The sequence below is a fragment of the Salvelinus fontinalis genome, chromosome 26 (genome assembly GCF_029448725.1).
Source record: "Salvelinus fontinalis isolate EN_2023a chromosome 26, ASM2944872v1, whole genome shotgun sequence".
NCBI classification, from domain to species: Eukaryota; Metazoa; Chordata; class Actinopteri; order Salmoniformes; family Salmonidae; genus Salvelinus; species Salvelinus fontinalis.
Genome location: NC_074690.1, coordinates 29,266,508 through 29,287,873, shown reverse-complemented (window position 1 = coordinate 29,287,873; position 21,366 = coordinate 29,266,508). Strand labels below are relative to the sequence as shown.

General features: G+C 41.4%; 2 protein-coding genes across 3 annotated transcripts in view; one reads left to right on the top strand and one right to left on the bottom strand.

Annotated features, from left to right (window-relative positions):
* Positions 1 to 6,513: 6,513 nt before the first annotated feature.
* Positions 6,514 to 20,187, top strand: LOC129824606 (transient receptor potential cation channel subfamily A member 1-like). Its single transcript, XM_055884289.1, has 27 exons — positions 6,514 to 6,585; positions 6,838 to 6,988; positions 7,218 to 7,393; positions 7,794 to 7,901; positions 8,069 to 8,177; positions 8,300 to 8,445; positions 8,986 to 9,122; positions 9,227 to 9,275; positions 9,356 to 9,455; positions 9,548 to 9,648; positions 10,034 to 10,203; positions 14,035 to 14,199; positions 14,376 to 14,490; positions 14,725 to 14,891; positions 15,058 to 15,148; positions 15,260 to 15,319; positions 15,452 to 15,550; positions 15,754 to 15,824; positions 16,032 to 16,203; positions 16,307 to 16,396; positions 16,669 to 16,838; positions 16,985 to 17,118; positions 17,301 to 17,473; positions 17,571 to 17,639; positions 18,213 to 18,357; positions 18,899 to 18,906; positions 18,963 to 20,187. The coding sequence occupies exons 1-27, from the start codon at positions 6,514 to 6,516 to the stop codon at positions 19,170 to 19,172; spliced, it is 3,258 nt and encodes a 1,085-aa protein (XP_055740264.1). The 3' UTR covers positions 19,173 to 20,187.
* LOC129824064 (dnaJ homolog subfamily B member 6-like) overlaps positions 17,882 to 21,366 on the bottom strand; it is a 20,075-nt gene continuing 16,590 nt past the window's right edge. For both annotated transcript variants that reach the window (XM_055883361.1, XM_055883360.1), the window contains 2 exons: positions 20,183 to 20,356; positions 17,882 to 19,850 (listed from right to left, as the gene is read on the bottom strand). In XM_055883361.1, the coding sequence (XP_055739336.1) occupies positions 19,780 to 19,850; positions 20,183 to 20,356 (245 nt within the window). In that variant the 3' untranslated portion in view covers positions 17,882 to 19,779. The remainder of the gene's footprint in view (positions 19,851 to 20,182; positions 20,357 to 21,366) is intronic.

The following is a 21,366-nucleotide window of genomic DNA, read 5'->3' as shown; positions in this document are numbered from 1 at the left end:
CACTCTTGAGAAAGGTGCAGTTCTTGCAGATCCGTTTGTGTTGACACATAAAACTACCTTCACAGACAAAGCACTCAGTCGTTATCTATACCCGAAAAGCAATACAGAGAAGTCACCTCTTACTGCAAGGTTTCAGTCCATTTCTAAAGTGCCCAAAGATAAAGAAAAGCAGAAAGCAGGTTTTTAGTATCCGCCAGTTTGTCATTACTGCCGTGAAAAAGGACGCATTGTCACTCAGTGTCCTAAGTTGAAACAGAAAAATTTGAGAGCGAAAAAGCCATTTCTTCTTGTGGGAGCACTCCAGCCCGTTAAGTTTCTGGTTGGGACAGGTGTGACTCCTAAACAAGATTTTGGATCAGATACATTGCATTTGGAAAGTATTCAGACCCCTTGCCTTTTTCCACATTTTGTTACATTACAGCCTTATTCTAAAATTGATTAATTAAAAAAATGTCCTCATCAATCTGCAAAGAAATACGCCATAATGACATAGCAAAAACAGTTTTTTTTTAATTTTTGCAAATGTATAAAAAATAAAAAGACAGAAATACCTTATTTATATAAGTATTCAGACCGTTTGATATGAGACTCGAAATTGAGCTCAGATGAATCCTGTTTCCATTGACAATCCTTGAGATGTTTCTAACTATTGGTTGTCCACCTGTGGTCAATTCAGTTGTTTGGACATGATTTAGAAAGGCACGCACCTGTCTTGACAGTTAAAGTCGGAAATTTACATACACTTAGGTTGGAGTCATTAAAACTTGTTTTTGAACCACTCCACAAATGTCTTGTTAAGTAACTATAGTTTTGGCAAGTCGGTTAGGACATCTACTTTGTGCATGACACAAGTAAGTTTTCCAACAATTGTTTACAAACAGATTATTTCAGATATAATTCACTGTATCACAATTCCAGTGGGTCAGAAGTTTAATACACTAATTTGACTGTGCCTTTTAAACAGCTTGGAAAATTCCAGAAAATTATGCCATGGCTTTAGAAGCTTCTGATAGGCTAATTGACATAATTTGAGTCAATAGGAGGTGTACCTGTGGATGTATTTCAAGGCCTACCTTCAAACTCAGTGCCTCTTTGCTTGACATCATGGGAAAATCAAAAGAAATCTGCCAAGACATCAGAAAAAAATGGTAGACCTCCACAAGTCTGGTTCATCCTTGGGAGCAATTTCCAAAGGTACCATGTTCATCTGTACAAACAATAGTATGCAAGTATAAACACCATGGGACCACACAACCGTCATACCGCTCAGGAAGGAGACGTGTTCTGTCTCCTAGAGATGAACGTACTTTGGTGCAAAAGGTGCAAATCAATCCCAGAACAACCACAAAGGACCTTGTGAAGATGCTGGAGGAAACAGGTACAAAAGTATCTTTATACACAGCAAAAACGAGTCCTATATCGACATAACCTGAAAGGCCGTTCAACAAGAAGCCACTGCTCCAAAACCGCCATAAAAAAGTCAGACTACGGTTTGCAACTGCACATGGGAACAAAGATCATACTTTTTGGAGAAATGTCCTCTTGTCTGATGAAACAAAAATAGAACTGTTTGACCATAATGACCATCGTTATGTTTGGAGGAAAAAGGGAGAGGCTTGCAAGCCAGAGAACACCATCCCAATCGTGAAGCACGGGGGTGGCAGCATCATGTTGTGGGGGTGCTTTGCTGCAGAAGAGACTGGTGCACTTCACAAAATAGATGGCATAATGAGGATGGAAAATTATGTGGATATATTGAAGCAACATCTCAAGACATCAGTCAGAAAGTTAAAGCTTGGTCGCAAATGGGTCTTCCAAATGGACAATGACCCCAAGCATACTTCCAAAGTTGTTGCTTAATAGCTTAAGGACAACAAAGTCAAGGTTTTGGAGTGGCCATCGCAAAGCCCTGACCTCAATCATATATACAATTTGTGGGCAGAACTGAAAAAGCATGTGCAAGCAAGCAGGCCTAAAAACCTGACTCGGTTACACCAACTCTGTCAGGAGGAATGGGACAAAATTCACCCAACTTATTGTGGGAAGCTTGTGGAAGGCTATCCGAAATGTTTGACCCAACTTAAACAATTTAAAGGCAATGCTACCAAATACGAATTGAGTGTAAGTAAACTTCTGACCCACTGGGAATGTGATGAAAGAAATTAAAGCTGAAAGAAATAATTCTCTCTACTATTATTCTGACATTTCACATTCTTTAAATAAAGTGGTGATCCTAACTGACCTAAGACAGGGACATTTTACAAGGATTAAATGTCAGGAATTGTGAAAAACTGAGTTTAAATGTATTTGGCTAAGGTGTATGTAAACTTCCGACTTCAACTGTATGTCAACTTGACACTATAGCATGCGTTAATTCCAAAATGTTTTTGTTCATTCACTCAGTACTGATTGAACGCTTATTTATCTTGCTTTGTAAAGCATTCTTTTGGGTCTAAAACAGTTGATGTGTTGAAAACAGTTTAATTTGATCACATAGCCAATCAAGTTAGCAAGCATGGCGTTTTCTATTGACTGCTCACAGGTTGCGCAAGCTAGCAAACAATGATCATTATGATGTTGTTGTTTTAACTGGATGCTTTGTGTGCAACTCGCACTCCTGCTACTTTTTAGTTGTGGATGTTGATTTCCGGTTTTTGGGAGCTTGACTCTGTGTTGATCAGTCACTGCAAATTTGAATTATAATGACAAGACGAAAATTGTATTGACAGAGGAGGGAGCATACTGAATTAATGCATAAGGCAAGGGATAGAATTCTGTGGAGAGTCCTCAGAGGAGGAAGGGGAGGACCATCCTTCTCAGTGAATTTCATAAAAATAAAAATAGTGACCAAGAAGGAGAGTGATGGAGTGCTGCATCAGATGACCTGGCCTCCACAATCACCCGACCTCAACCCAATTGAGATGGTTTGGGATGAGTTGGACCGCAGAGTGAAGGAAAATCAGCCAACAAGTGCTCAACATATGTGGGAACTCCTTCAAGGCTGTTAGAAAAGCATTCCAGGTGAAGCTGGTTGAGAGAATGCCAAGAGTGTGCAAAGCCGTCATCAAGGCAAAGGGTGGCTACTTTGAAGAATCTCAAATCTAAAATATATTTTGATTTGTTTAATACTTTTGTGGTTACTACATGATTCCATTTGTGATATTTCATAGTTTTCATGTCTTCACTATTATTCTACAATGTAGAAAATAGTACAAATACAGAAAAACCCTGGAATGAGTAGGTGTGTCCAAACATTTGACTGGTACTGTATACATATTTTTACTTTCACTTACTTAGCTAGCAAATGCAGCTAACTAGTTTAGTCTATTCAAACACCCAATTCAAACAGATCAAATGCTATGTTAGCTAGCTGGCTATGGCTATCCAACACTGAAACTCTTCCAAGTCAAGGTACGCTTTTGGTTTCATTCATTTATTGCCACTAGGGTCCGCCGGTATAACTGCTAAACTGCTTGCTGTACACTGCAATGCATGATTGTAGCAGGTTTACTACCGCATTAGTTCTAGTTGTTATGTTGACTATGACGTTAATATGTTGACAACGATGTAGGCTGTGTGTAACGGTTAGCTGTTATGGTATGAAAGTCTGGATTGGAAAGTTTTTTTCACCTGGTCACCTGCAGCTGTTGTATTGTGCACTGAAGTCCACAAGCAAAGGAAAAAAGGTGAGAGGAGGAGAGAGTGTAGAAGCGAGAAGGATTTATATATACAACAAGCAAAGTGATCATGTGGTTTATACTGTATATGGCTGCTTGTTCTGTGTTTGCTTGTGATCAGCGGTACATTCATTCCAGCCAATTCTGTAGAAAAACACTTCTTCAACAGAAGCAAACGGAATGAAACAGGGAAAAATATACCTGAATTTGTCCACTTGAAACTCTCGTTTGCAACTGTTGGACTAATGATGACAACTTAGGTCAGCTAGATGCATGCAAAAGTGTGCAAGGTGTTATTGAATGTGTCACTGTCTGTCACCTTGACTACTCAAATTTCAACTTATGCATCTAAGTTGCTAACTTTCATTCGTCGGCTAGGTTGTAGCAACCTCATGATGGGTATAGGGAAAATGTAAGTATCATGTAGTAGCTTAAACCTACCAATGTAACATTGAGCTGGGTGAATGGAATATGAATGACAGTTATCCAATATGTTGTAATATAAATAAGGCCATGCCCATTAAAAAAAGTCCTCCCTCTGTCACGTTCCTGACCTGTTTTCTCTTGTTTTGTATTTATTTAGTATGGTCAGGGCGTGAGTTGGGTGGGTTGTCTATGTGTTGTTTTCTATGTTGGGGTTTTGTGCGTTCGGCCTGGTATGATTCTCAATCAGAGGCAGCTGTCAATCGTTGTCCCTGATTGAGAATCATACTTAGGCAGCCGGGGTTCATGTGGGTGTTTGTATTTCGTGTCAGTGTTCGTGCCACACGGGACTGTCTTTCGGTTTGATACGATTTTGTTTCGTGTAGTGTTCAGTTTATTGTTAATAAATCATGGACACTTTCCACTCTGCGTCTTGGTCTGATCCCTACACCTCCTCTTCAGACGGAGAAGAGGAAATCTGCCGTTACACCCTCATCTTGAACAGCACCGACTGCCACTGATAGGATTTTCTTCTGATCTCTAACAGCCACACATCTGTTCTGCGCATAATCTTTTTCTTTTTTTTTTAGCTTTATTTAACTAGGCAAGTCAGTTAAGAAAAAATTCTTATTTACAATGACCACCTACACCGGCCAAACCCAGATGACGCTGGGCCAACTGTGTCGCTATGGGACTCCCAATCACAGCTGGTTATGATACAGCCTGGATTCAAACCTGTCTGTAGTGATGCCTCAAGCACCACCTTAGACCACTGTGCCACTTGCGAGCCCCTGTGCATGCATTATAAATTAGCAGTGTTGCAGGTTTCCCAAAGTTTGGTGCATCTAACTGATTATAATAGCAGCCAAGAACATTCGCTAGCATATTTGTTTGTGCTCTGATTACACAGAAGTGTCCAGGTCTGCAGTTCAGGGGGGAAAGGGGGATACATAGTCAGTTGTACAACTGAAATGTGTCTTCCGCAGTTAAACCGACCCCTCTGAATGAGAGGTGCTGCCTTAATAACATCCACATTTTTGGCGTCCAGGGAAACCACTGGTTAACTGCCTTGCTCAGAACAACAGATTTGTACCTTGTCAGCTTGGGGATTCGATCCAGCAACCTTTCGGTTACAGGCCCAACACGCTTAACCCCTAGGCTACCTGCCACCCCATGTTTACACAGATTACTTCAGCCATATGAAAAACCTTCCATAGCAAAATATACTTACCTAGCTAGCTAGTTAGCTAGGTAGCTATCTTCCTTTTGCTTCTCACCCAACTGGTGATTTCTAGCTAGCTACAGCTGCTAGCCTTCTACTAGCTAGATTTCAACTTAACACTTAGCTTCAACCAATGCATACTATAGTCGCACCAACCAGCACAACTATAATATAATAAAATAAAATAGTTCATAAAAGCTAAAGTCAGTAAATTACAAAAGAGTTGTGAATACATTAGTCGTATTTTTTGTTACAGCAGACTTTGTGTAACAGCAAGCATTGTGAAAAAAACGTTTTTTTACGCTGTATGTTAAGTTTTGAAACATCTAGGATCACAGAGCTAAATTAGCACATTTCTAAAATCCATGTAGATTGAATATCAGCTTTGATAGAAAATGATGCAATTTCTTGGTTTTAATCATTCTTTATGGTAATGGTATGAAATTATAAGATTATGTGAAAACATAAGTGAATAGGACCATTCCATTGTGATCATTACACAATTAGGAACAAAGAAAGAATAATTTAATTTATTTGAGTTTACTACTGGAGAAATCATAGGACCATAGTGCTGTAATGAGCCTGTGATTGTCATAGGTTTACACTAAATAACAAAGTTACTCCTCATTTTCAACTAATGTTGTTTTTCAGGAAGGACTGTTTTTCCAATTAACTCGCAATGGACCAGATGCATTTACATTAGGATAATAACCCTCTCCAGTGTCAGTCCAAAGTCTGACCAACCAAGAGGCAATGTCATTCGATCTGTTTGCCAAATGTCTCTATATAAACCCCCTCTCTAATAACAGCAGACACTAGAAAGCTCATCTCACACCCAGAGAACATAAAGGTAAGAACATAATGTATTATATCTTATTGGTTGGTCTCATTGGTATAATAACATTTAATAAATATACTATAATATTTTACAGCAGGTTATGCAGCCTGCTGGATGTGTTTTTTTGCAATACTGTATGTTTTTTATGTATACTCCGTGCTTATGCATTGACAGATATTTACTGTAGATATTAATATGTATGTTGAAATTTAAATCCTCTGCTCTTACCCATTGTAGAACATACTATTAATCTATGAATTCTGTCACAAGCCAAACCACATGAAATGTTCAAGTCCTTGTGGAAATGTGGACATGAATAGAAAAGCTTGACGAGCCCATTAAAGACAGGCCTGATGCAGGACAAGACCTATCAGTCTGTGATGTACGAAGATGATGCTACACAGATTTCTGACAAAATATTTGAGGTAAGTAAAAAACTGTTATAGGTAATGTACATTTTATACCATCATTTATTTAATAGAATATGAAGGCTATCATTTAAAAAATAGAAATATGTATTGTACTGTACATTTTTGATTAAACATATATTTTATTCTGGGTTTAGAGCAGATTCAAAGTTATGAATAATGAATAATCTGACTAAGAATTCAGTTTGTAGATGTGGTAGTGTAGACCATATCGTAATAGATTACTGTTCTGTACTGATGTTGCCACAGTGGGCTCTACAAGGTGACTCGGCAGCGTTGGAAAAGCACTCAGCCCACCTGGGTGTCCGTGACCATGCCAATGCCAGCCCTCTGCACTATGCCACCTCACACGGGCACATTAGCACCATACAGCTCATTGTGCAGTTGACTGGTCCAGATGGTAAGACTTACATATTTACTTATGTATTTATGTTAATATAATTATTATATAAATAAAACTTGAAACTATTTTTTATATTTTTTATTTATGCAGTGGTACCACGGGTCATAGGGAATATCTTCCTTATTGTCCCCACATTATCCCCAAAATCTTTCTTTTTTTAGTTTTATCAATCATATATTATTAATGTATTGAAGAAAATAAATCTCTATCTGTGACCTTGATGAAGAACTGAGTGCCAGTGATGAGGAGGGCAACACGTCATTACACTGGGCTGTGCAGAAGACCCAGAGAGAGAGCTGTGCTTGCCTTCTGGACCTGGGAGCCAACCCGAACATCCTCAACCGCCGCCTCATGTCTCCCCTACACATGGCTGTCAGCCTCGGACACAACACTCTCATCGAGGTCCGTCCCCTACCTGACCCCCCATTCACCTCTACTCTAGTACTCTGCAATTCTAACACCCCTCTATTCTTTAATACACCTACACCTTCTACACTTCTAGCTAGCTCACCTCTATGGAGGATGCTATTATTTATTCAGTCTAATAACATATATTATATGACATTAGGGGTGGCAGTTACCCTAGTTTTTAGAGCATTGTGCCAGTAACAGAAAGGTCGCTGGTTCGAATCCCAAGGCCGACAAGGTGAAAAATCGGTCATTGTACCCTTGAGCAAGGCACTTAACCCTAATTGCTCCTGTAAGTCACTCTGGATAAGAGTGTCTGCTAAATGACTAAAATGTAAGAAGAAAAGTCTAATGTATATGATACTATATTATATGTAATTGTGTTTTTCCACAGCTATTACTGTCTCACAGCAACACGGATGCCAACTTGGAGGGGGAATTGGGGAACACACCTGTAATGTTGGCCTGCTGTGTTGATAACCATGAAGCTCTCCATCTACTTGTGTGTGAATATTGAATATATGGCCACTGTATCATTTTCTAATTGTTTGTTGTTGCATGTTTGAACAAGGAGACGTGTGTGATTAATTGTTCATTATTGGTGTCCTACATTCGTTTTTTTGCAATGCAACTGCTACTAACTGCACTAATTTCCCCTGCTGTTCTCAGTTGAAATATGGAGCCAGACTATGTCAACAGAACAAGCTGGGGCATTATCCCATTCACGCAGCAGCCTTTGCAGGGGCCAAAAAATCAATGCAGGTGGTTCTTCAGAAAGGTAAATAAGAAACATATGTCTCCGAGCCCCAATGTCCCTCCTACTGTACATATTGTTTTATATTTTGGTAATCAAACAATATTCATCAGATAATTCTTACTCACTCATTTTCTCTGCTGAAGGTGAGGAAATAGGTTTCTCAATTGAAACGCACATCAACTATGTGGACAAATCATTCAGTACTCCTCTTCATCTGGCCGTCCGTGGAGGCAACCTGGAGGTGATCAAACTCTGCATAGAACACGGAGCTAAAATGGACCAACAACAGGTATTTCAACTGGTGATGATGAAGTTAAGAAGCTTTTGATATGTAAATAATCATTCAAACTGCACCTACAAATATCATATACTGTGTCTGGATTTCAAAATCGAACACAAAAATAACTTTGGTTCTTCCTCAGAACCATAGACAAAAGCACATATATTTAGAAGGCTTCTGAGTAATAAAAAATACCAATTAGAAACCTTAATGATCATTTTCTTCCAATAGAAAGCAATGTAAATATCACAAGCATTCATTTGAAAGGTTCTTAGAACTGAGATTCATACAATGTGGTACGGTAAGTAACAATAGGTTATTATGCATCCATAATCCTCCACCCATAATTAGTACATTATCAGTTCATGTTACTCCCACGAGACATTGGAAGATGACCACTAAATCTAATCTGTAATCTGTAATATCCTGACATCATTTCAAATTGGTCTGATTGATTGTAATCTATTTATTTTTTATTTAACCTTTATTTAACTAGGCGAGTCAATTAAGAACAACTTCTCTGTCATGTCTTTGTACTTCTCTTTACAGTGTGACAAATCCACAGCCCTCCACTTTGCCTGCACCCAGGGAGCAACCGAGGCCGTCAAACTCATGCTATCAGCACATGATAGAGTCGGTGATGTCATCAATCTCACAGATGGCGCTTGCCAAACCCCACTGCATAAGTAAAATACTGTAGTGTACACCGTATGTATTTTCATTGGACAATGTTTTAGGGTAAAAATGATATCCCGCTTTCTTACTTTTTTATCATGTTTTTCACCAACAGGACAACAATATTTGACCATGTTGAATTGGCTGAATACCTAATTTCAAAGGTAAACAGAACATGAAAAGAACCACCTGAAAGAGAACAGAATGAATATTTACGGTGTTTCATAATCTTCTTCTTTGACAGAGCGGAGACATTAATGCCATTGACTGTAAGGGTCATACCCCACTGCTTTTGGCCACAAGTTGTGGCGCCTGGAAAACAGTGAGCCTTCTTCTTACACATGGTAAGTTTCTCAAAGAAAGGCATACAGTATGTCTCCCACATTAAGTTTACACTATTGTATGGTTTGTTATACTCATGTTCATTATATTTTAGGGGCTAATTTGAAAATAAAAGACAAACATGGCTGCAATTTCCTTCACCTTGCCATCTTGCAGCCGAAAGGTCTGACAAACCTTCCTCCGGAATTCTTAAAGGTAATATTCTATCATTCATCTACCTGACAGAACTTTTAATAACAATGATGAAGCCTCCAAAATGACCACATGGTCCATATTCATTTTTAAGGCATAGTCATAAGTTCTCAATATTGCAAAGATGAGCTCATATTTTTCGATTCTTGTGGGGATCTTGTAGGAAGATGTAGGGCATCACTGCCACCTATTGTAGAGAAGTTGAAACAAACGCAACACTGTTAGGCTTTGTATTGAAGGTAAAATATTGAGACCATGTATTTTCTAGTAACATGTAGAATCAAACAGTCACTATTTACAAATCATTGTTCGATCTAGAGGACAGTTTACACTTGGTTTGTTAAACTCCTGAGGTGACAAAGTTCTCATATCATCTGTTCCTACACAGTGCAGCAGTGTGAGAGAGCTCCTGGATGCAGAGGACAATGAGGGTTGTACTCCCATGCACTATGCCTGCAGACTGGGCATTCCAGAGTCAGTGAAGAACATGCTCAGACTGAACGTCTCACTGGACCAGAAGTCGAAGCAGAAGAAATCTGCACTGCATTTCGCAGCCGAGTGAGTTACTTCTGAATAAATTCAATACTCTAAACTTTTAATACATGACTGACCAGTTGACTTACCTTTAAAGCAGCAATCAGCAGTAGAAACAATAACAAAGCAGCCTCCCCATCCCTGGTTTGGTAAAAAGCTGAGGGATAGGGCTGGAGAAATGTAATCGCTCTCAAATTCATAGAGAGAGGAATGGATGCAAGGATTGACCATCTATGATATCAACATTATAGTTTTAACCATGTTTTGGGGCTATATAGTGTTTGTTTACATTTTCTTTGTTTACAAACATTGGAGTAAAACAAGCTTATATTTTGCATTCTGATGGGGTACGACAGTTGAGCTAAGGTCAGGAATGTCACGTTCCTGACCTATTTATGTTAGTTTTTGTGTGTTAATTGGTCAGGACGTGAGGTTGGGTGGGCATTCTATGTTATCTGTTTCTATGTTGGTTTTGGTTTGCCTGGTATGGCTCTTGATTAGAGGCAGGTGGTTTGCGTTTGCCTCTAATTAAGAGTCATATTTAGGTAGGGCATTCTCACTGTTTGTTTGTGGGTGATTGTCTCCTGTGTCCGTATGTTATGTTCGTACCACATAGGACTGTAGCGTTTGTATGTTTCGTTTTCGTTTCGATGTCGTCTGTTACCTGTACGTAAGTTTATGTTTAGTTATGTAAGTTTATGTTCAGGTCTCGTCAACGTCGTTTTGTTATTTTGTAGTTTTGCAAGTGTTTGTTTAGTTTCGTGTTGCCATCTTTATCATTGTGTTAATAAAGATGGCTTATTTCCCAAAGCCTGCGTTTTGGTCTGAGGATCCTTCTCTCCTCACCTCTTCTGAGGATGAGGAGAGCGTCACCCGTTACAGAATCACCCACCAAGCTAAGACCAAGCGGCAAAGGAAAACGAAACGGAGTAAGGGACAGGAGAGAAAGGAGCAATGGACATGGGACGATGTTTTGGATGGAAAGGGTTGCTACACTTGGGAGGAGATCCTGGCTGGGAGGGATCGCCTCCCATGGGAACAGGTGGAGGCATTGAGGAGAGCAGAGGCTACCTGGGAGAGGAACCGGAGCTATGAGGGAACGCGTCTGGCACGGAAGCCGAAAAAGCCCGTAAGTAATTCCCAAAAATTTCTTGGGGGGGGGCTAGGAGATAGTGGGCCAAGGGCAGGTAGGAGACCTGCGCCCACTTCCCAGGCTTACCGTGGAGAGCGGGAGTACGGGCAGGCGCCGTGTTACGCAGTAGAGCGCACGGTGTCTCCTGTACGAGTGCATAGCCCAGTGCGGGTTATTCCACCTCCCCGCACTGGGAGGGCTAGATTGGGTATTGAGCCAGGTGTCATGAGGCCGGCTCAACGCGTCTGGTCTCCAGTGCGTCTCCTCGGGCCGGCATACATGGCACCTGCCTTACGCATGGTTTCCCCGGTTCGCCTACATAGGCCGGTGCGGGTTATTCCACCTCCCCGCACTGGTCGGGCAACCGGGAGCATTCAACCAGGTAAGGTTGGGCAAGCTCAATGCTCAAGAGTGCCAGTACGCCTCCACGGTCCGGTATTTCCGGCACCACCTCCCCGCCCCAGCCTAGTACCTACAGTGTATACACTACGCACTAGGCTACCAGTGCGTATCCTGAGCCCTGTTCCTCCTCCACGCACTCTCCCTGTAGTGCGTGTATCTAGCCCGGTGCCTCCAGTTCCGGGTCCACGCACTAAGCTACCTGTGCGTCTCCAGAGCCCTGAACCCACTGTATCTTCTCCCCCTACTAATCCTGATGTGCTTGTCCTCAGCCCGGTGTCACCAGTGCCGGTACCACGCATCAGGGATAGAGTAGGCTTTGAGAATACAGTGTGCCCTGTCCCTGCTCCCCGCACTAGTAGGAAGGTGCTTATCATTAGCACGGTGCCTCCAGTTCCGGCACCACGCACCAGGTCTACAGTGCGCCGTATCCGGCCAGAGCCATCCGTCTCACCAGCGCCATCTGAGCCATCCGTCTCCCCAGCGCCATCTGAGCCATCCGTCTCCCCAGCGCCATCTGAGCCATCCGTCTCCCCAGCGCCATCTGAGCCATCCGTCTCCCCAGCGCCGTCTGAGCCATCCGTCTGCCATGAGCCTGCAAAGCCGCCCGTCTGCCATGAGCCTGCAAAGCCGTCAGCCAGACAGGAGCCGCTAGAGCCATCAGCCAGACAGGAGCCGCTAGAGCCGTCAGCCAGACAGGATCCGCCAGAGCCGCCAACCAGACAGGATCTGCCAGAGCCGCCAACCAGACAGGATCTGCCAGAGCCGCCAACCAGACAGGATCTGCCAGAGCCGCCAACCAGACAGGATCTGCCAGAGCCGCCAACCAGACAGGATCTGCCAGAGCCGCCAACCAGACAGGATCTGCCAGAGCCGCCAACCAGACAGGATCTGCCAGAGCCGTCAGAGAGCCATGAGCAGCCAGAGCCGTCAGAGAGCCATGAGCAGCCAGAGCCGTCAGAGAGCCATGAGCAGCCAGAGCCGTCAGAGAGCCATGAGCAGCCAGAGCCGTCAGAGAGCCATGAGCAGCCAGAGCCGTCAGAGCCATGAGCAGCCAGAGCCGTCAGAGAGCCATGAGCAGCCAGAGCCGTCAGAGCGCCATGAGCGTCGAGAGCCGTCAGAGCGCCATGAGCGTCGAGAGCCGTCAGCCTGCCATGAGCGTCGAGAGCCGTCAGCCTGCCATGAGCGTCGAGAGCCGTCAGCCTGCCATGAGCGTCGAGAGCCGTCAGCCTGCCATGAGCGTCGAGAGCCGTCAGCCAGCCATGAGCATCGAGATTCGTCAGTCAGCCATGAGCTGCCCTTCAGCCTGAAAAGGCTGGATACCCAGAACTGCCCATCAGTCCAGAGCTGTCTCTCTGTCCGGAGCTGCCTTTCAGTCCGGAGTTGCCTCTCTATCCTAATCTCCCTCTCTATCTTCATCTATCTCTATATTCTTATCTATCCCTCTTTCTTGATTTATCTCTCTGTCCCGGTGTTTTCCCTATTAGATATGTTGTTAAGGGAATTTTGTGGGGGTCAAAAGAGGGTGGACATTCTTGGAGGGAGGAAGTTAGGATGGATTATGGTGGGGTGGGAACCGCGCCCCGAGCCTGAACCACCACCGTGGTTAGATGCCCACCCAGACCCTCCCCTAGACTTTGTGCTGGTGCGTCCGGAGTTCGCACCTTGTGGGGGGGGTACTGTCACGTTCCTGACCTATTTATGTTAGTTTTTGTGTGTTAATTGGTCAGGACGTGAGGTTGGGTGGGCATTCTATGTTATCTGTTTCTATGTTGGTTTTGGTTTGCCTGGTATGGCTCTTGATTAGAGGCAGGTGGTTTGCGTTTGCCTCTAATTAAGAGTCATATTTAGGTAGGGCATTCTCACTGTTTGTTTGTGGGTGATTGTCTCCTGTGTCCGTATGTTATGTTCGTACCACATAGGACTGTAGCGTTTGTTTGTTTCGTTTTCGTTTCGATGTCGTCTGTTACCTGTACGTAAGTTTATGTTTAGTTATGTAAGTTTATGTTCAGGTCTCGTCAACGTCGTTTTGTTATTTTGTAGTTTTGCAAGTGTTTGTTTAGTTTCGTGTTGCCATCTTTATCGTTGTGTTAATAAAGATGGCTTATTTCCCAAAGCCTGCGTTTTGGTCTGAGGATCCTTCTCTCCTCACCTCTTCTGAGGATGAGGAGAGCGTCACCCGTTACAAGGAAGCATTTATAAGTTACATTCTTCAAGAATCAGTGGGTACATATCATGAATGTGTAAGTCCAAGAATGGATGTATATATATTATAGAATATTTGTCTTTGCTAACATTTTCATGAGCAATCTTTTCTATTCCAGGTATGGGAGGATAAACACCTGCCACAGACTCCTGGAGAGCATGACCAACACCAGACTGCTGAATGAGGGAGATGAGAGGGGAATGACTCCCCTCCACCTGGCTTCCCGTGGCGGCCATGTTATAGTGGTGGACCTGCTGCTGCGGAAAGGAGCGCTGTTCCACAGGTACAGTACTTCAGACCTGCTACACACACACCCACACCATTATTACCCTCATCAGCACCTGGAGAGGTCCCCAACCAAAGTCTGTTGAGTGAAAACCAGGGTCTTTATCTTTTTACTACTTTTCCCATTTTGAATCAGCTGCAGTAGTAATTAATGTTTACTGTATGCCATTGCAGTGATTATAAAGGTTGGACATGTCTACATCACGCTGCAGCAGAGGGATATACCCAGACCATTATCATACTCCTGGCATCAAATATCAAACTGCTGGACAAAACAGATGAAGACAAGGTTTGGTTTCTCTCATTTTCTACATTCCCTTACCCCGAGGTGTGCTCATACTTGTCTTTTTCCTTTTTATTTTGCTTAAGGGTTGTAAGATGTCTGTGTTGAAATACAGAGGAAGTATTCCACTTATATAGATATCATTCTTCTTTCTAAAAAAGTTAATCTAAATGTTATAGTTGCAGGTGCATACAATCCTCTGTTCTAATTTCAAAGTGCTATGTTTTACTGTTGGTGCAGAACACAGCGTTACATCTGGCTGCCAGAGAGGGCCATGCGGCTGCAGTGACACTGCTCCTGGACAGAGGGGCGCAGATAACGCTCAACAAGAGTGATGCCTCCTTCCTCCACGAAGCTGTTCTCAGCGGCAGGAAGGACGCAGCCATCGCTGTCATCCACAATGAGAGGTTGGTCCAATGTTATAAAATACAGTGGATACTTATTCTCCTAACTACTTACAGTATGTGCTGTTATGATGCTCTGACAGTACAGTGATGTGTTTGACGATTGGTATTGAGTTGAATTGCATGACAGTGACATATTGACATGTACAATATAACCTGCTTGTTTCAGATGTGCTGAGGCTATGCTATTGTTCAAAGTGAAGTCAACTAAGCGATGCGTTGTCATGGACATGATAGAGTTCCTGCCAGAGTCATTCAAGGTTAGTTGTACCCAACAAACTATGCATGAAGGAAACTATCATAAAGGAGATTGGATACAAATCTCTGCCATTTCCCAGTCAATGTTGCAATGGTGCAGTGTTTCTCCACAGCATCTTTTGGACACTTGTGTAAAGGAGTCAGATGATGACATAAATAGTATCAACTACTCTGTAAGTCTGTTCTCTCTATTCTATATCTGATATTACTTATTTAAAACTCAGATTCATTATTGCTTAATCAAATTCTAAAAAACGTTCCAACACCACATGTGTTGTAATGTAATATCATTTTTTATACATCAGATCGAGTACACTTTCAGATGGCTACAAGCTCCCATGCATGTCATTAAGCTTGCAAAAGCAGACAAAAGCCTCGACCTCCAGCCTCTCACTGCTCTGAATGTGAGTATCCACTGTAATACTGTAGACTGAACTTCAATGAAGTTACCCCAACTAACATTTTAAAACAAAACAGTAGAGTAGAGTATCAGGAACAGGTCATAGGTGTATTTGTCATTCCCACAACACAACATTGCTGGATAAATGAAAGGAAAACATAATTATCTGATGTGTTGTCAAAGTCTGTGTATTGTTTTTTTTACTAGTACATGGTGAAATTTAACCGCATAGAGCTTTTGACCCATCCTGTCTGCAAGAAGTATCTGGAAATGAAGTGGTGAGTGACAATTCTAGACTGCATATACCTGTATATAATATATGAACGTTAGCATCATACTACTGTCTCCAACACTGTAAATATTGGCACCATCAAATGAAAAGTTGTGTATGCCATGCTACCGAATATAGCAGGTCATATACAAAAGATATGTTAATGCATAGTCACCTGCGAATACTCACCATATAGTTTATTTGATCTGTTTAGGAATGCCTATGGTATGAAAGTGCACCTGCTAAATCTGGCCATCTACTCACTTGGTCTGGGGCCTCTGACACACATCATTCATACTCTGAAGCCTATCCTCAACACCAATGTCACCAATACCACGTCACCATCATCATCATCCGTCAGCATGGTGACCACATCCTTTGACGAGGTGCAGTTTAAGATCTGATTACATCCACAACAAGACATTAGACTTATTTTTAAGTGTATGTGTCTCACACGCCAGTTCAATAATAACTTCTTCATCTTGACAGCAATGCTACATAATCACCACATGCATGTTCCTGATTCTTGCCATGAGTCTGTACGCAGTTGGCAAGGAGCTTGTGCAGATAGTTCAGCAGGTAATCATAGACATCTCAAGCTGTTCTAAATACTGTAGCCCTAAGCCATGATATGTGATTTATCTGGTAGTGCGATTCAACATGATGTCAAATATATTGTAACGTTAACCCAACACCTGGCAACCTTGTCAAGGGGTTTGGATCACTTTGTTTAACGGCTAAGGTGTTGGGTTGACAGTTGCTGGACCGGGGTTCAAGTCCCAGTCAGTGCTACCCCCTGGAATTTGCTACAATATTGAAAAATAAGTTAATGTAATTTGTTTCTATTCAAGGGTTCAAAGTACTTCTTTGATGTGACTAATGCATTGGACTGGGGTGCTGCCATCAGTACGCTGTTGTTTGTGATCCCTTTACTGATGGACCTGAAGGACACATGGCATTGGGAGGCTGGTGTGGTGGCAGTTCTTCTATCCTGGATCAACTTTCTCCTCTATTTCCAACGGTATGGAGACTGAAAGTTATTTTTGCCATAAAATAGTGTAGGTTTACTGAGACCCATCTTTGAAGTAACATTCATATAAATGTATTAAATAAATGTTTTGATCAACAAAAGCAATTTTAACAAATACATTTACTCTTGGTCCACAGGTTTGAACGCGTTGGGATCTACGTGGTGATGTTTTTAGAGATTGCAAAAACTCTTATAAGCATCATTGTACTCTTCTTCTTCCTGCTGCTGGCATTTGCCTTGGCCTTCTATGCCCTGATGCTAGATCATGTATGTTTACAGGACCATATAGATATACAAATATGATGATTGAACATTGTATTGTGTCTGTGAAAAACAATGTCTGTGAAAATCTGTTTAAAATGGCAGATATGACTTGTACCTATATTTGTATAATGCATTCCTACAATTACTTGTTCCTACATTGTTGTTCCCAGAAACTTTTTGAAAATAGAGCTAGCATACCGCTAGTAATCATGCAAACATTTGTCATGATGGCTGGAGAACTCAACTACCAAGAAAATGTCCTGAAGCCATTTCTGGGAGGGATTCTGCCTTTCCCATATTTGACCTACTGCATTTTTGTTATGTTCACCTTTGCTGTGCCCATTCTCCTCATTAACCTAATGGTAAGTCCCAAAATCCTACATGAAGCCATTTATCTATACTCCCTTTATAAACTACTGATGCTTCATTACAACTACATGACTACATATTGTGTGACAGATTGGCTTGGCTGTTGGTGACATAGCAGAGGTACAGGCGAATGCTGAGCTGAAGCAAATTGGAATGCAGGTGTGTTTTGACTTCTTTGTTGTGCTTTTTCAAAATCATAAAGCATTTTCAAAATCTTTACTAGTGATTGACTGGCAGGATCTTAAAATAAGACATACAGTGCGCAAAAAAAAATATTTGCCACCTTTCTGATTTTCTCTATTTTTGAATATTTTTTTATACTGAATATTATCCTATCTTCAACCAAAACCTAATATTAGACAAAGGGAAGCTGAGTTTACAAATAACAACAAAAAAGTATACTTATTTTATGTATTTAATTAACAAAGTTATGCAACACCAAATTCCCCTGTGTGAAAAAGTAATTGCCCCCTTACACTCAATAACTGGCTGTGCCACCTTCACCTGCAATGACTCCAACCAAATTCTTCCTGTAGTTTTTGATCAGTCTCTCACATCGCTGTAGAGGAATCTTGACCCACTCTTGCATGCAGAACTGCTTTAATTCAGTGACATTTGTGGGTTTTCAAGCATGAACTGCTTGTTTCTAGTCCTGCCACAAAAATAGAGAGAACCAGAAAGGGGCCAAATAGTTTTTCACGGGACTGTATATTATAAATCATTATTCAACAGATTGAGCTTCACACTAGTCTGGAAGAGAAAATGCCATACTGGTTAATGAAGAGGGTTGATCAGATCTCGCTCACTGAGTACCCTAACAGAGCCTGTGACGGAAAGGTATGTCCCTTCTACAAGTGGTCATTTTTTTCAAGAATATGTTGCTAACTGTCATTTGAATGTTTGTATAAAATTGAAGGGCTTTCAAACTAAAGAACAGAACAAATATTTTGAGATCTTCTCAAAGGACTTTCCTTAGTTTATATATTGATGATCTACAACATTTTTGAATCACTTAGTTTAAAGGATTGTTTAATCAACTAATATTCCACATGGAAATATTAATGGAGAGACATGGAGATTTCCCAAGCCCATCATAGGACACTGTTAGTATTTGGTATGGGAGGCGCTTGGTAAACGACATAGTCATGAATAGTTTGAATCTCCTTTAACAGAGAGAAATGTTATTTTCAATGCTGGGTATGGGGTATGAGAGAACCACTCTCAACCTCACCTCCCATCCACCTACACTTATGGAACAGGAAATCAGTAAACAGAAGTACAGGTAAGTACTTAGTTCACACCAGTTGTTTGTTTGACCTTATTTAAAAACAACAGCAGAGCATTACACTACAAGTATTAACATTCAAATGTTTATCTGCATTTAGTTTATCAGTATTAAAACATGTATGAATATTTAGTGCATTCTGTAAATGTTTTATTAAGTGCTTCCATTCTACACTCTTTTTGAGACTATTCAAATAGATCATCTATTCATTCTCCAGGTTGAAGGAACTGTCTAATATTATTGAGAAGCAGCACAACCTTCTGAAGCTGATCGTTCAGAAGATGGAGATCAGTTCAGAGGCAGAAGAGCACGACGGTCCTCAGCTGTTCCAGGGCTACAGGGACAAGCCCCTCCCCTGTCAGAGCAAATGGAACCCTCTACTGAGGGCACTGGCAGCCAGGAAGTAACAACAACACATATATTATCATCAGCATCCTACTAAAGGTACTGTACACCAAACCAGGGGTACGATTAAGAAGGAATGTTGGGGTATGGTATCACCATTGTTAACAAAAGAAGACTTGGTGCATCCTCCTTGATTTTGACTATTATTAATACACATAACCACCCCCCTTGCAACTACCACCACCCTTAAAACGTATCATAAATTCACCCCTGCACATCACCCATCCAATAATGCAGTTAAACTAATTGACATAGTGTTCCTTTAGTAATGCACATTACAGTATGTAAGGAAACACAAGTGTCACAATTTAAAATCATTTCAATTGTAATTTGCATGGTTTTCTGAATCATTTGGTCAAATATAACCACATGGGGATGTTTGCTCTTGGTATTTTCAAATGGTCATAAGATAGGACATATACTAGAAAAGTAGTCAGGATTATACATTTATAGTATGTGTGCATGCTTGATAAAGAGCTTTGAGCACCCCATATTTAAGTGTTCTTTAAACAATATTACTTGTTATGGTGTATTAATTATTAATGACATGTTGTTTATGTAGCTGATGTAGCTGTTTATGTAGAGGATCTGATGTGTATACTGAATCCATTATGTTTTTCTCTTTTTGGCATCCTCTGTGGGCTCGGGCATGGGTTTCTTCCTCTTGTTTTCACTGTGTCCTGGAGAGAAATACATTTTAAAAAAGGACAGCTTATTTGAGTGTCAATCCAATGAGTCCAGGACCCGTATTCACAAAGCATCTCAGAGTAGATGTGCTGATCTAGGATCAGGTCTTTCCTTGTCTTATTCATCATGATTTAAAAGGCAAAAGGCTTTGTGAACACAGGCCCAGAACGACAGTATGAAAACTATTGATAACACATTATTACACTTTGTTTGAGAATTAAATGCCTACACACGTTCTCCAATCAATGAATCTTGTAAGTAAAACAATAGCCCACTGTACTATTACGGTAATGTTTGGGGGTCATGTATTAAAATGGGTTCTAACCTGAAGCAGGGCTCCTTCCCTCCTCTCTGTCTGGATTGGGACTGTGGGAGGAAGTCTTTACATGATGATGAGGAGGACGGGAAACAGGGGCCCGGGAGGCGTGTGCACTAGAGGAGTGTGCAGTAACAGTTTGCCTGCACTCCTCCTGTAGGACTGCGGCATTAGGCTTTGTCCCTGGAGAGAGGAATGGGGGTGTTGTAAGTACCAGTTACCTCCTACAGTACATACAGTCTTCAATAGGAAACCCTTCAATGGATTTCCATGCATGGATCAGGAAAGACATGGAAATAAATGAACCTAAACAGGTGCAACAATCGATGGATAATGTTGAACTGGACAGTTAATTGAAAAATGCATAAAAACGGACAGTGGTGGAGACGTTGTAAAATGCTGCAAAATCTTGAACAGGCCGTATTGTAGTGAAAGTGGTGGCTTATTCAATAAGCTGCATTATTTTGGGGCATGGAACCACAGGAGACAGAAACATGCTGTATCGTGTGTGTAAGAGAAAGAGATCAGTCTGTTGTTCTATATTGCATCTTTTTTTATCTGAAACAACGCTAAATATTTCTCAGTGCAGGCACTGGGCATAAGCGTTGGTTTTTAGGAACTTACTGCTAAGAGTTAGAATACAAGGTGTAATTTCTAAATGTGGTAGTGCATCAGCAGTTTTTCTCTTGTATTGTAATGGCAGTCACTCAATTAAGATGTCAGTTTAAAAAAAGAAAACAAATTGCGTGAATTAGTCTAGCCAGCTATCTACACCTTGTAGTAATCATGGTCGAATTACTGACCAGGCACACCCAGGACATGTGCCCAGGGGCCCTGACCTCCAGGCAGCCCCAATTGATTTTGTTAGTCTCACTCAAGATATCATATGAACATGGCATAAATCATGGCAAAATGTGTAGAATTTCAAGAAATTATCTTTTTTGGGGAAAATTATCTTTAAAACTGCAACAGTGTCTCTGTACCCCGTAGCAAAATATGTAGAATTGCAGTAAATGTACTTAGAAAAATAACTAATAATAATTCTCTCCGCCGTCAACAGGGGGACCAAGAAAATGTTTTTAGCCGCAAGGTGGGGAGGGGGTACCTAAACCAAATCTCGTTTTGGCCCCCAAAAACCTAGGGCTGGCCCTGGCCTGAAATGTAAAAATGGGGAGTTGATCATCTCACAGAGA

Coding starts and splice junctions, on each gene's coding strand:
- LOC129824606 (XM_055884289.1), top strand. CDS start 6,514: ATGCAGGACAAGACCTATCAGTCTGTGATGTACGAAGATGATGCTACA. Junction 15,320..15,451: donor TAAATAGTATCAACTACTCT/GTAAGTCTGTTC, acceptor TTTATACATCAG/ATCGAGTACACTTTCAGATG. Junction 17,119..17,300: donor CCTGATGCTAGATCATGTAT/GTTTACAGGACC, acceptor TTGAAAATAGAG/CTAGCATACCGCTAGTAATC.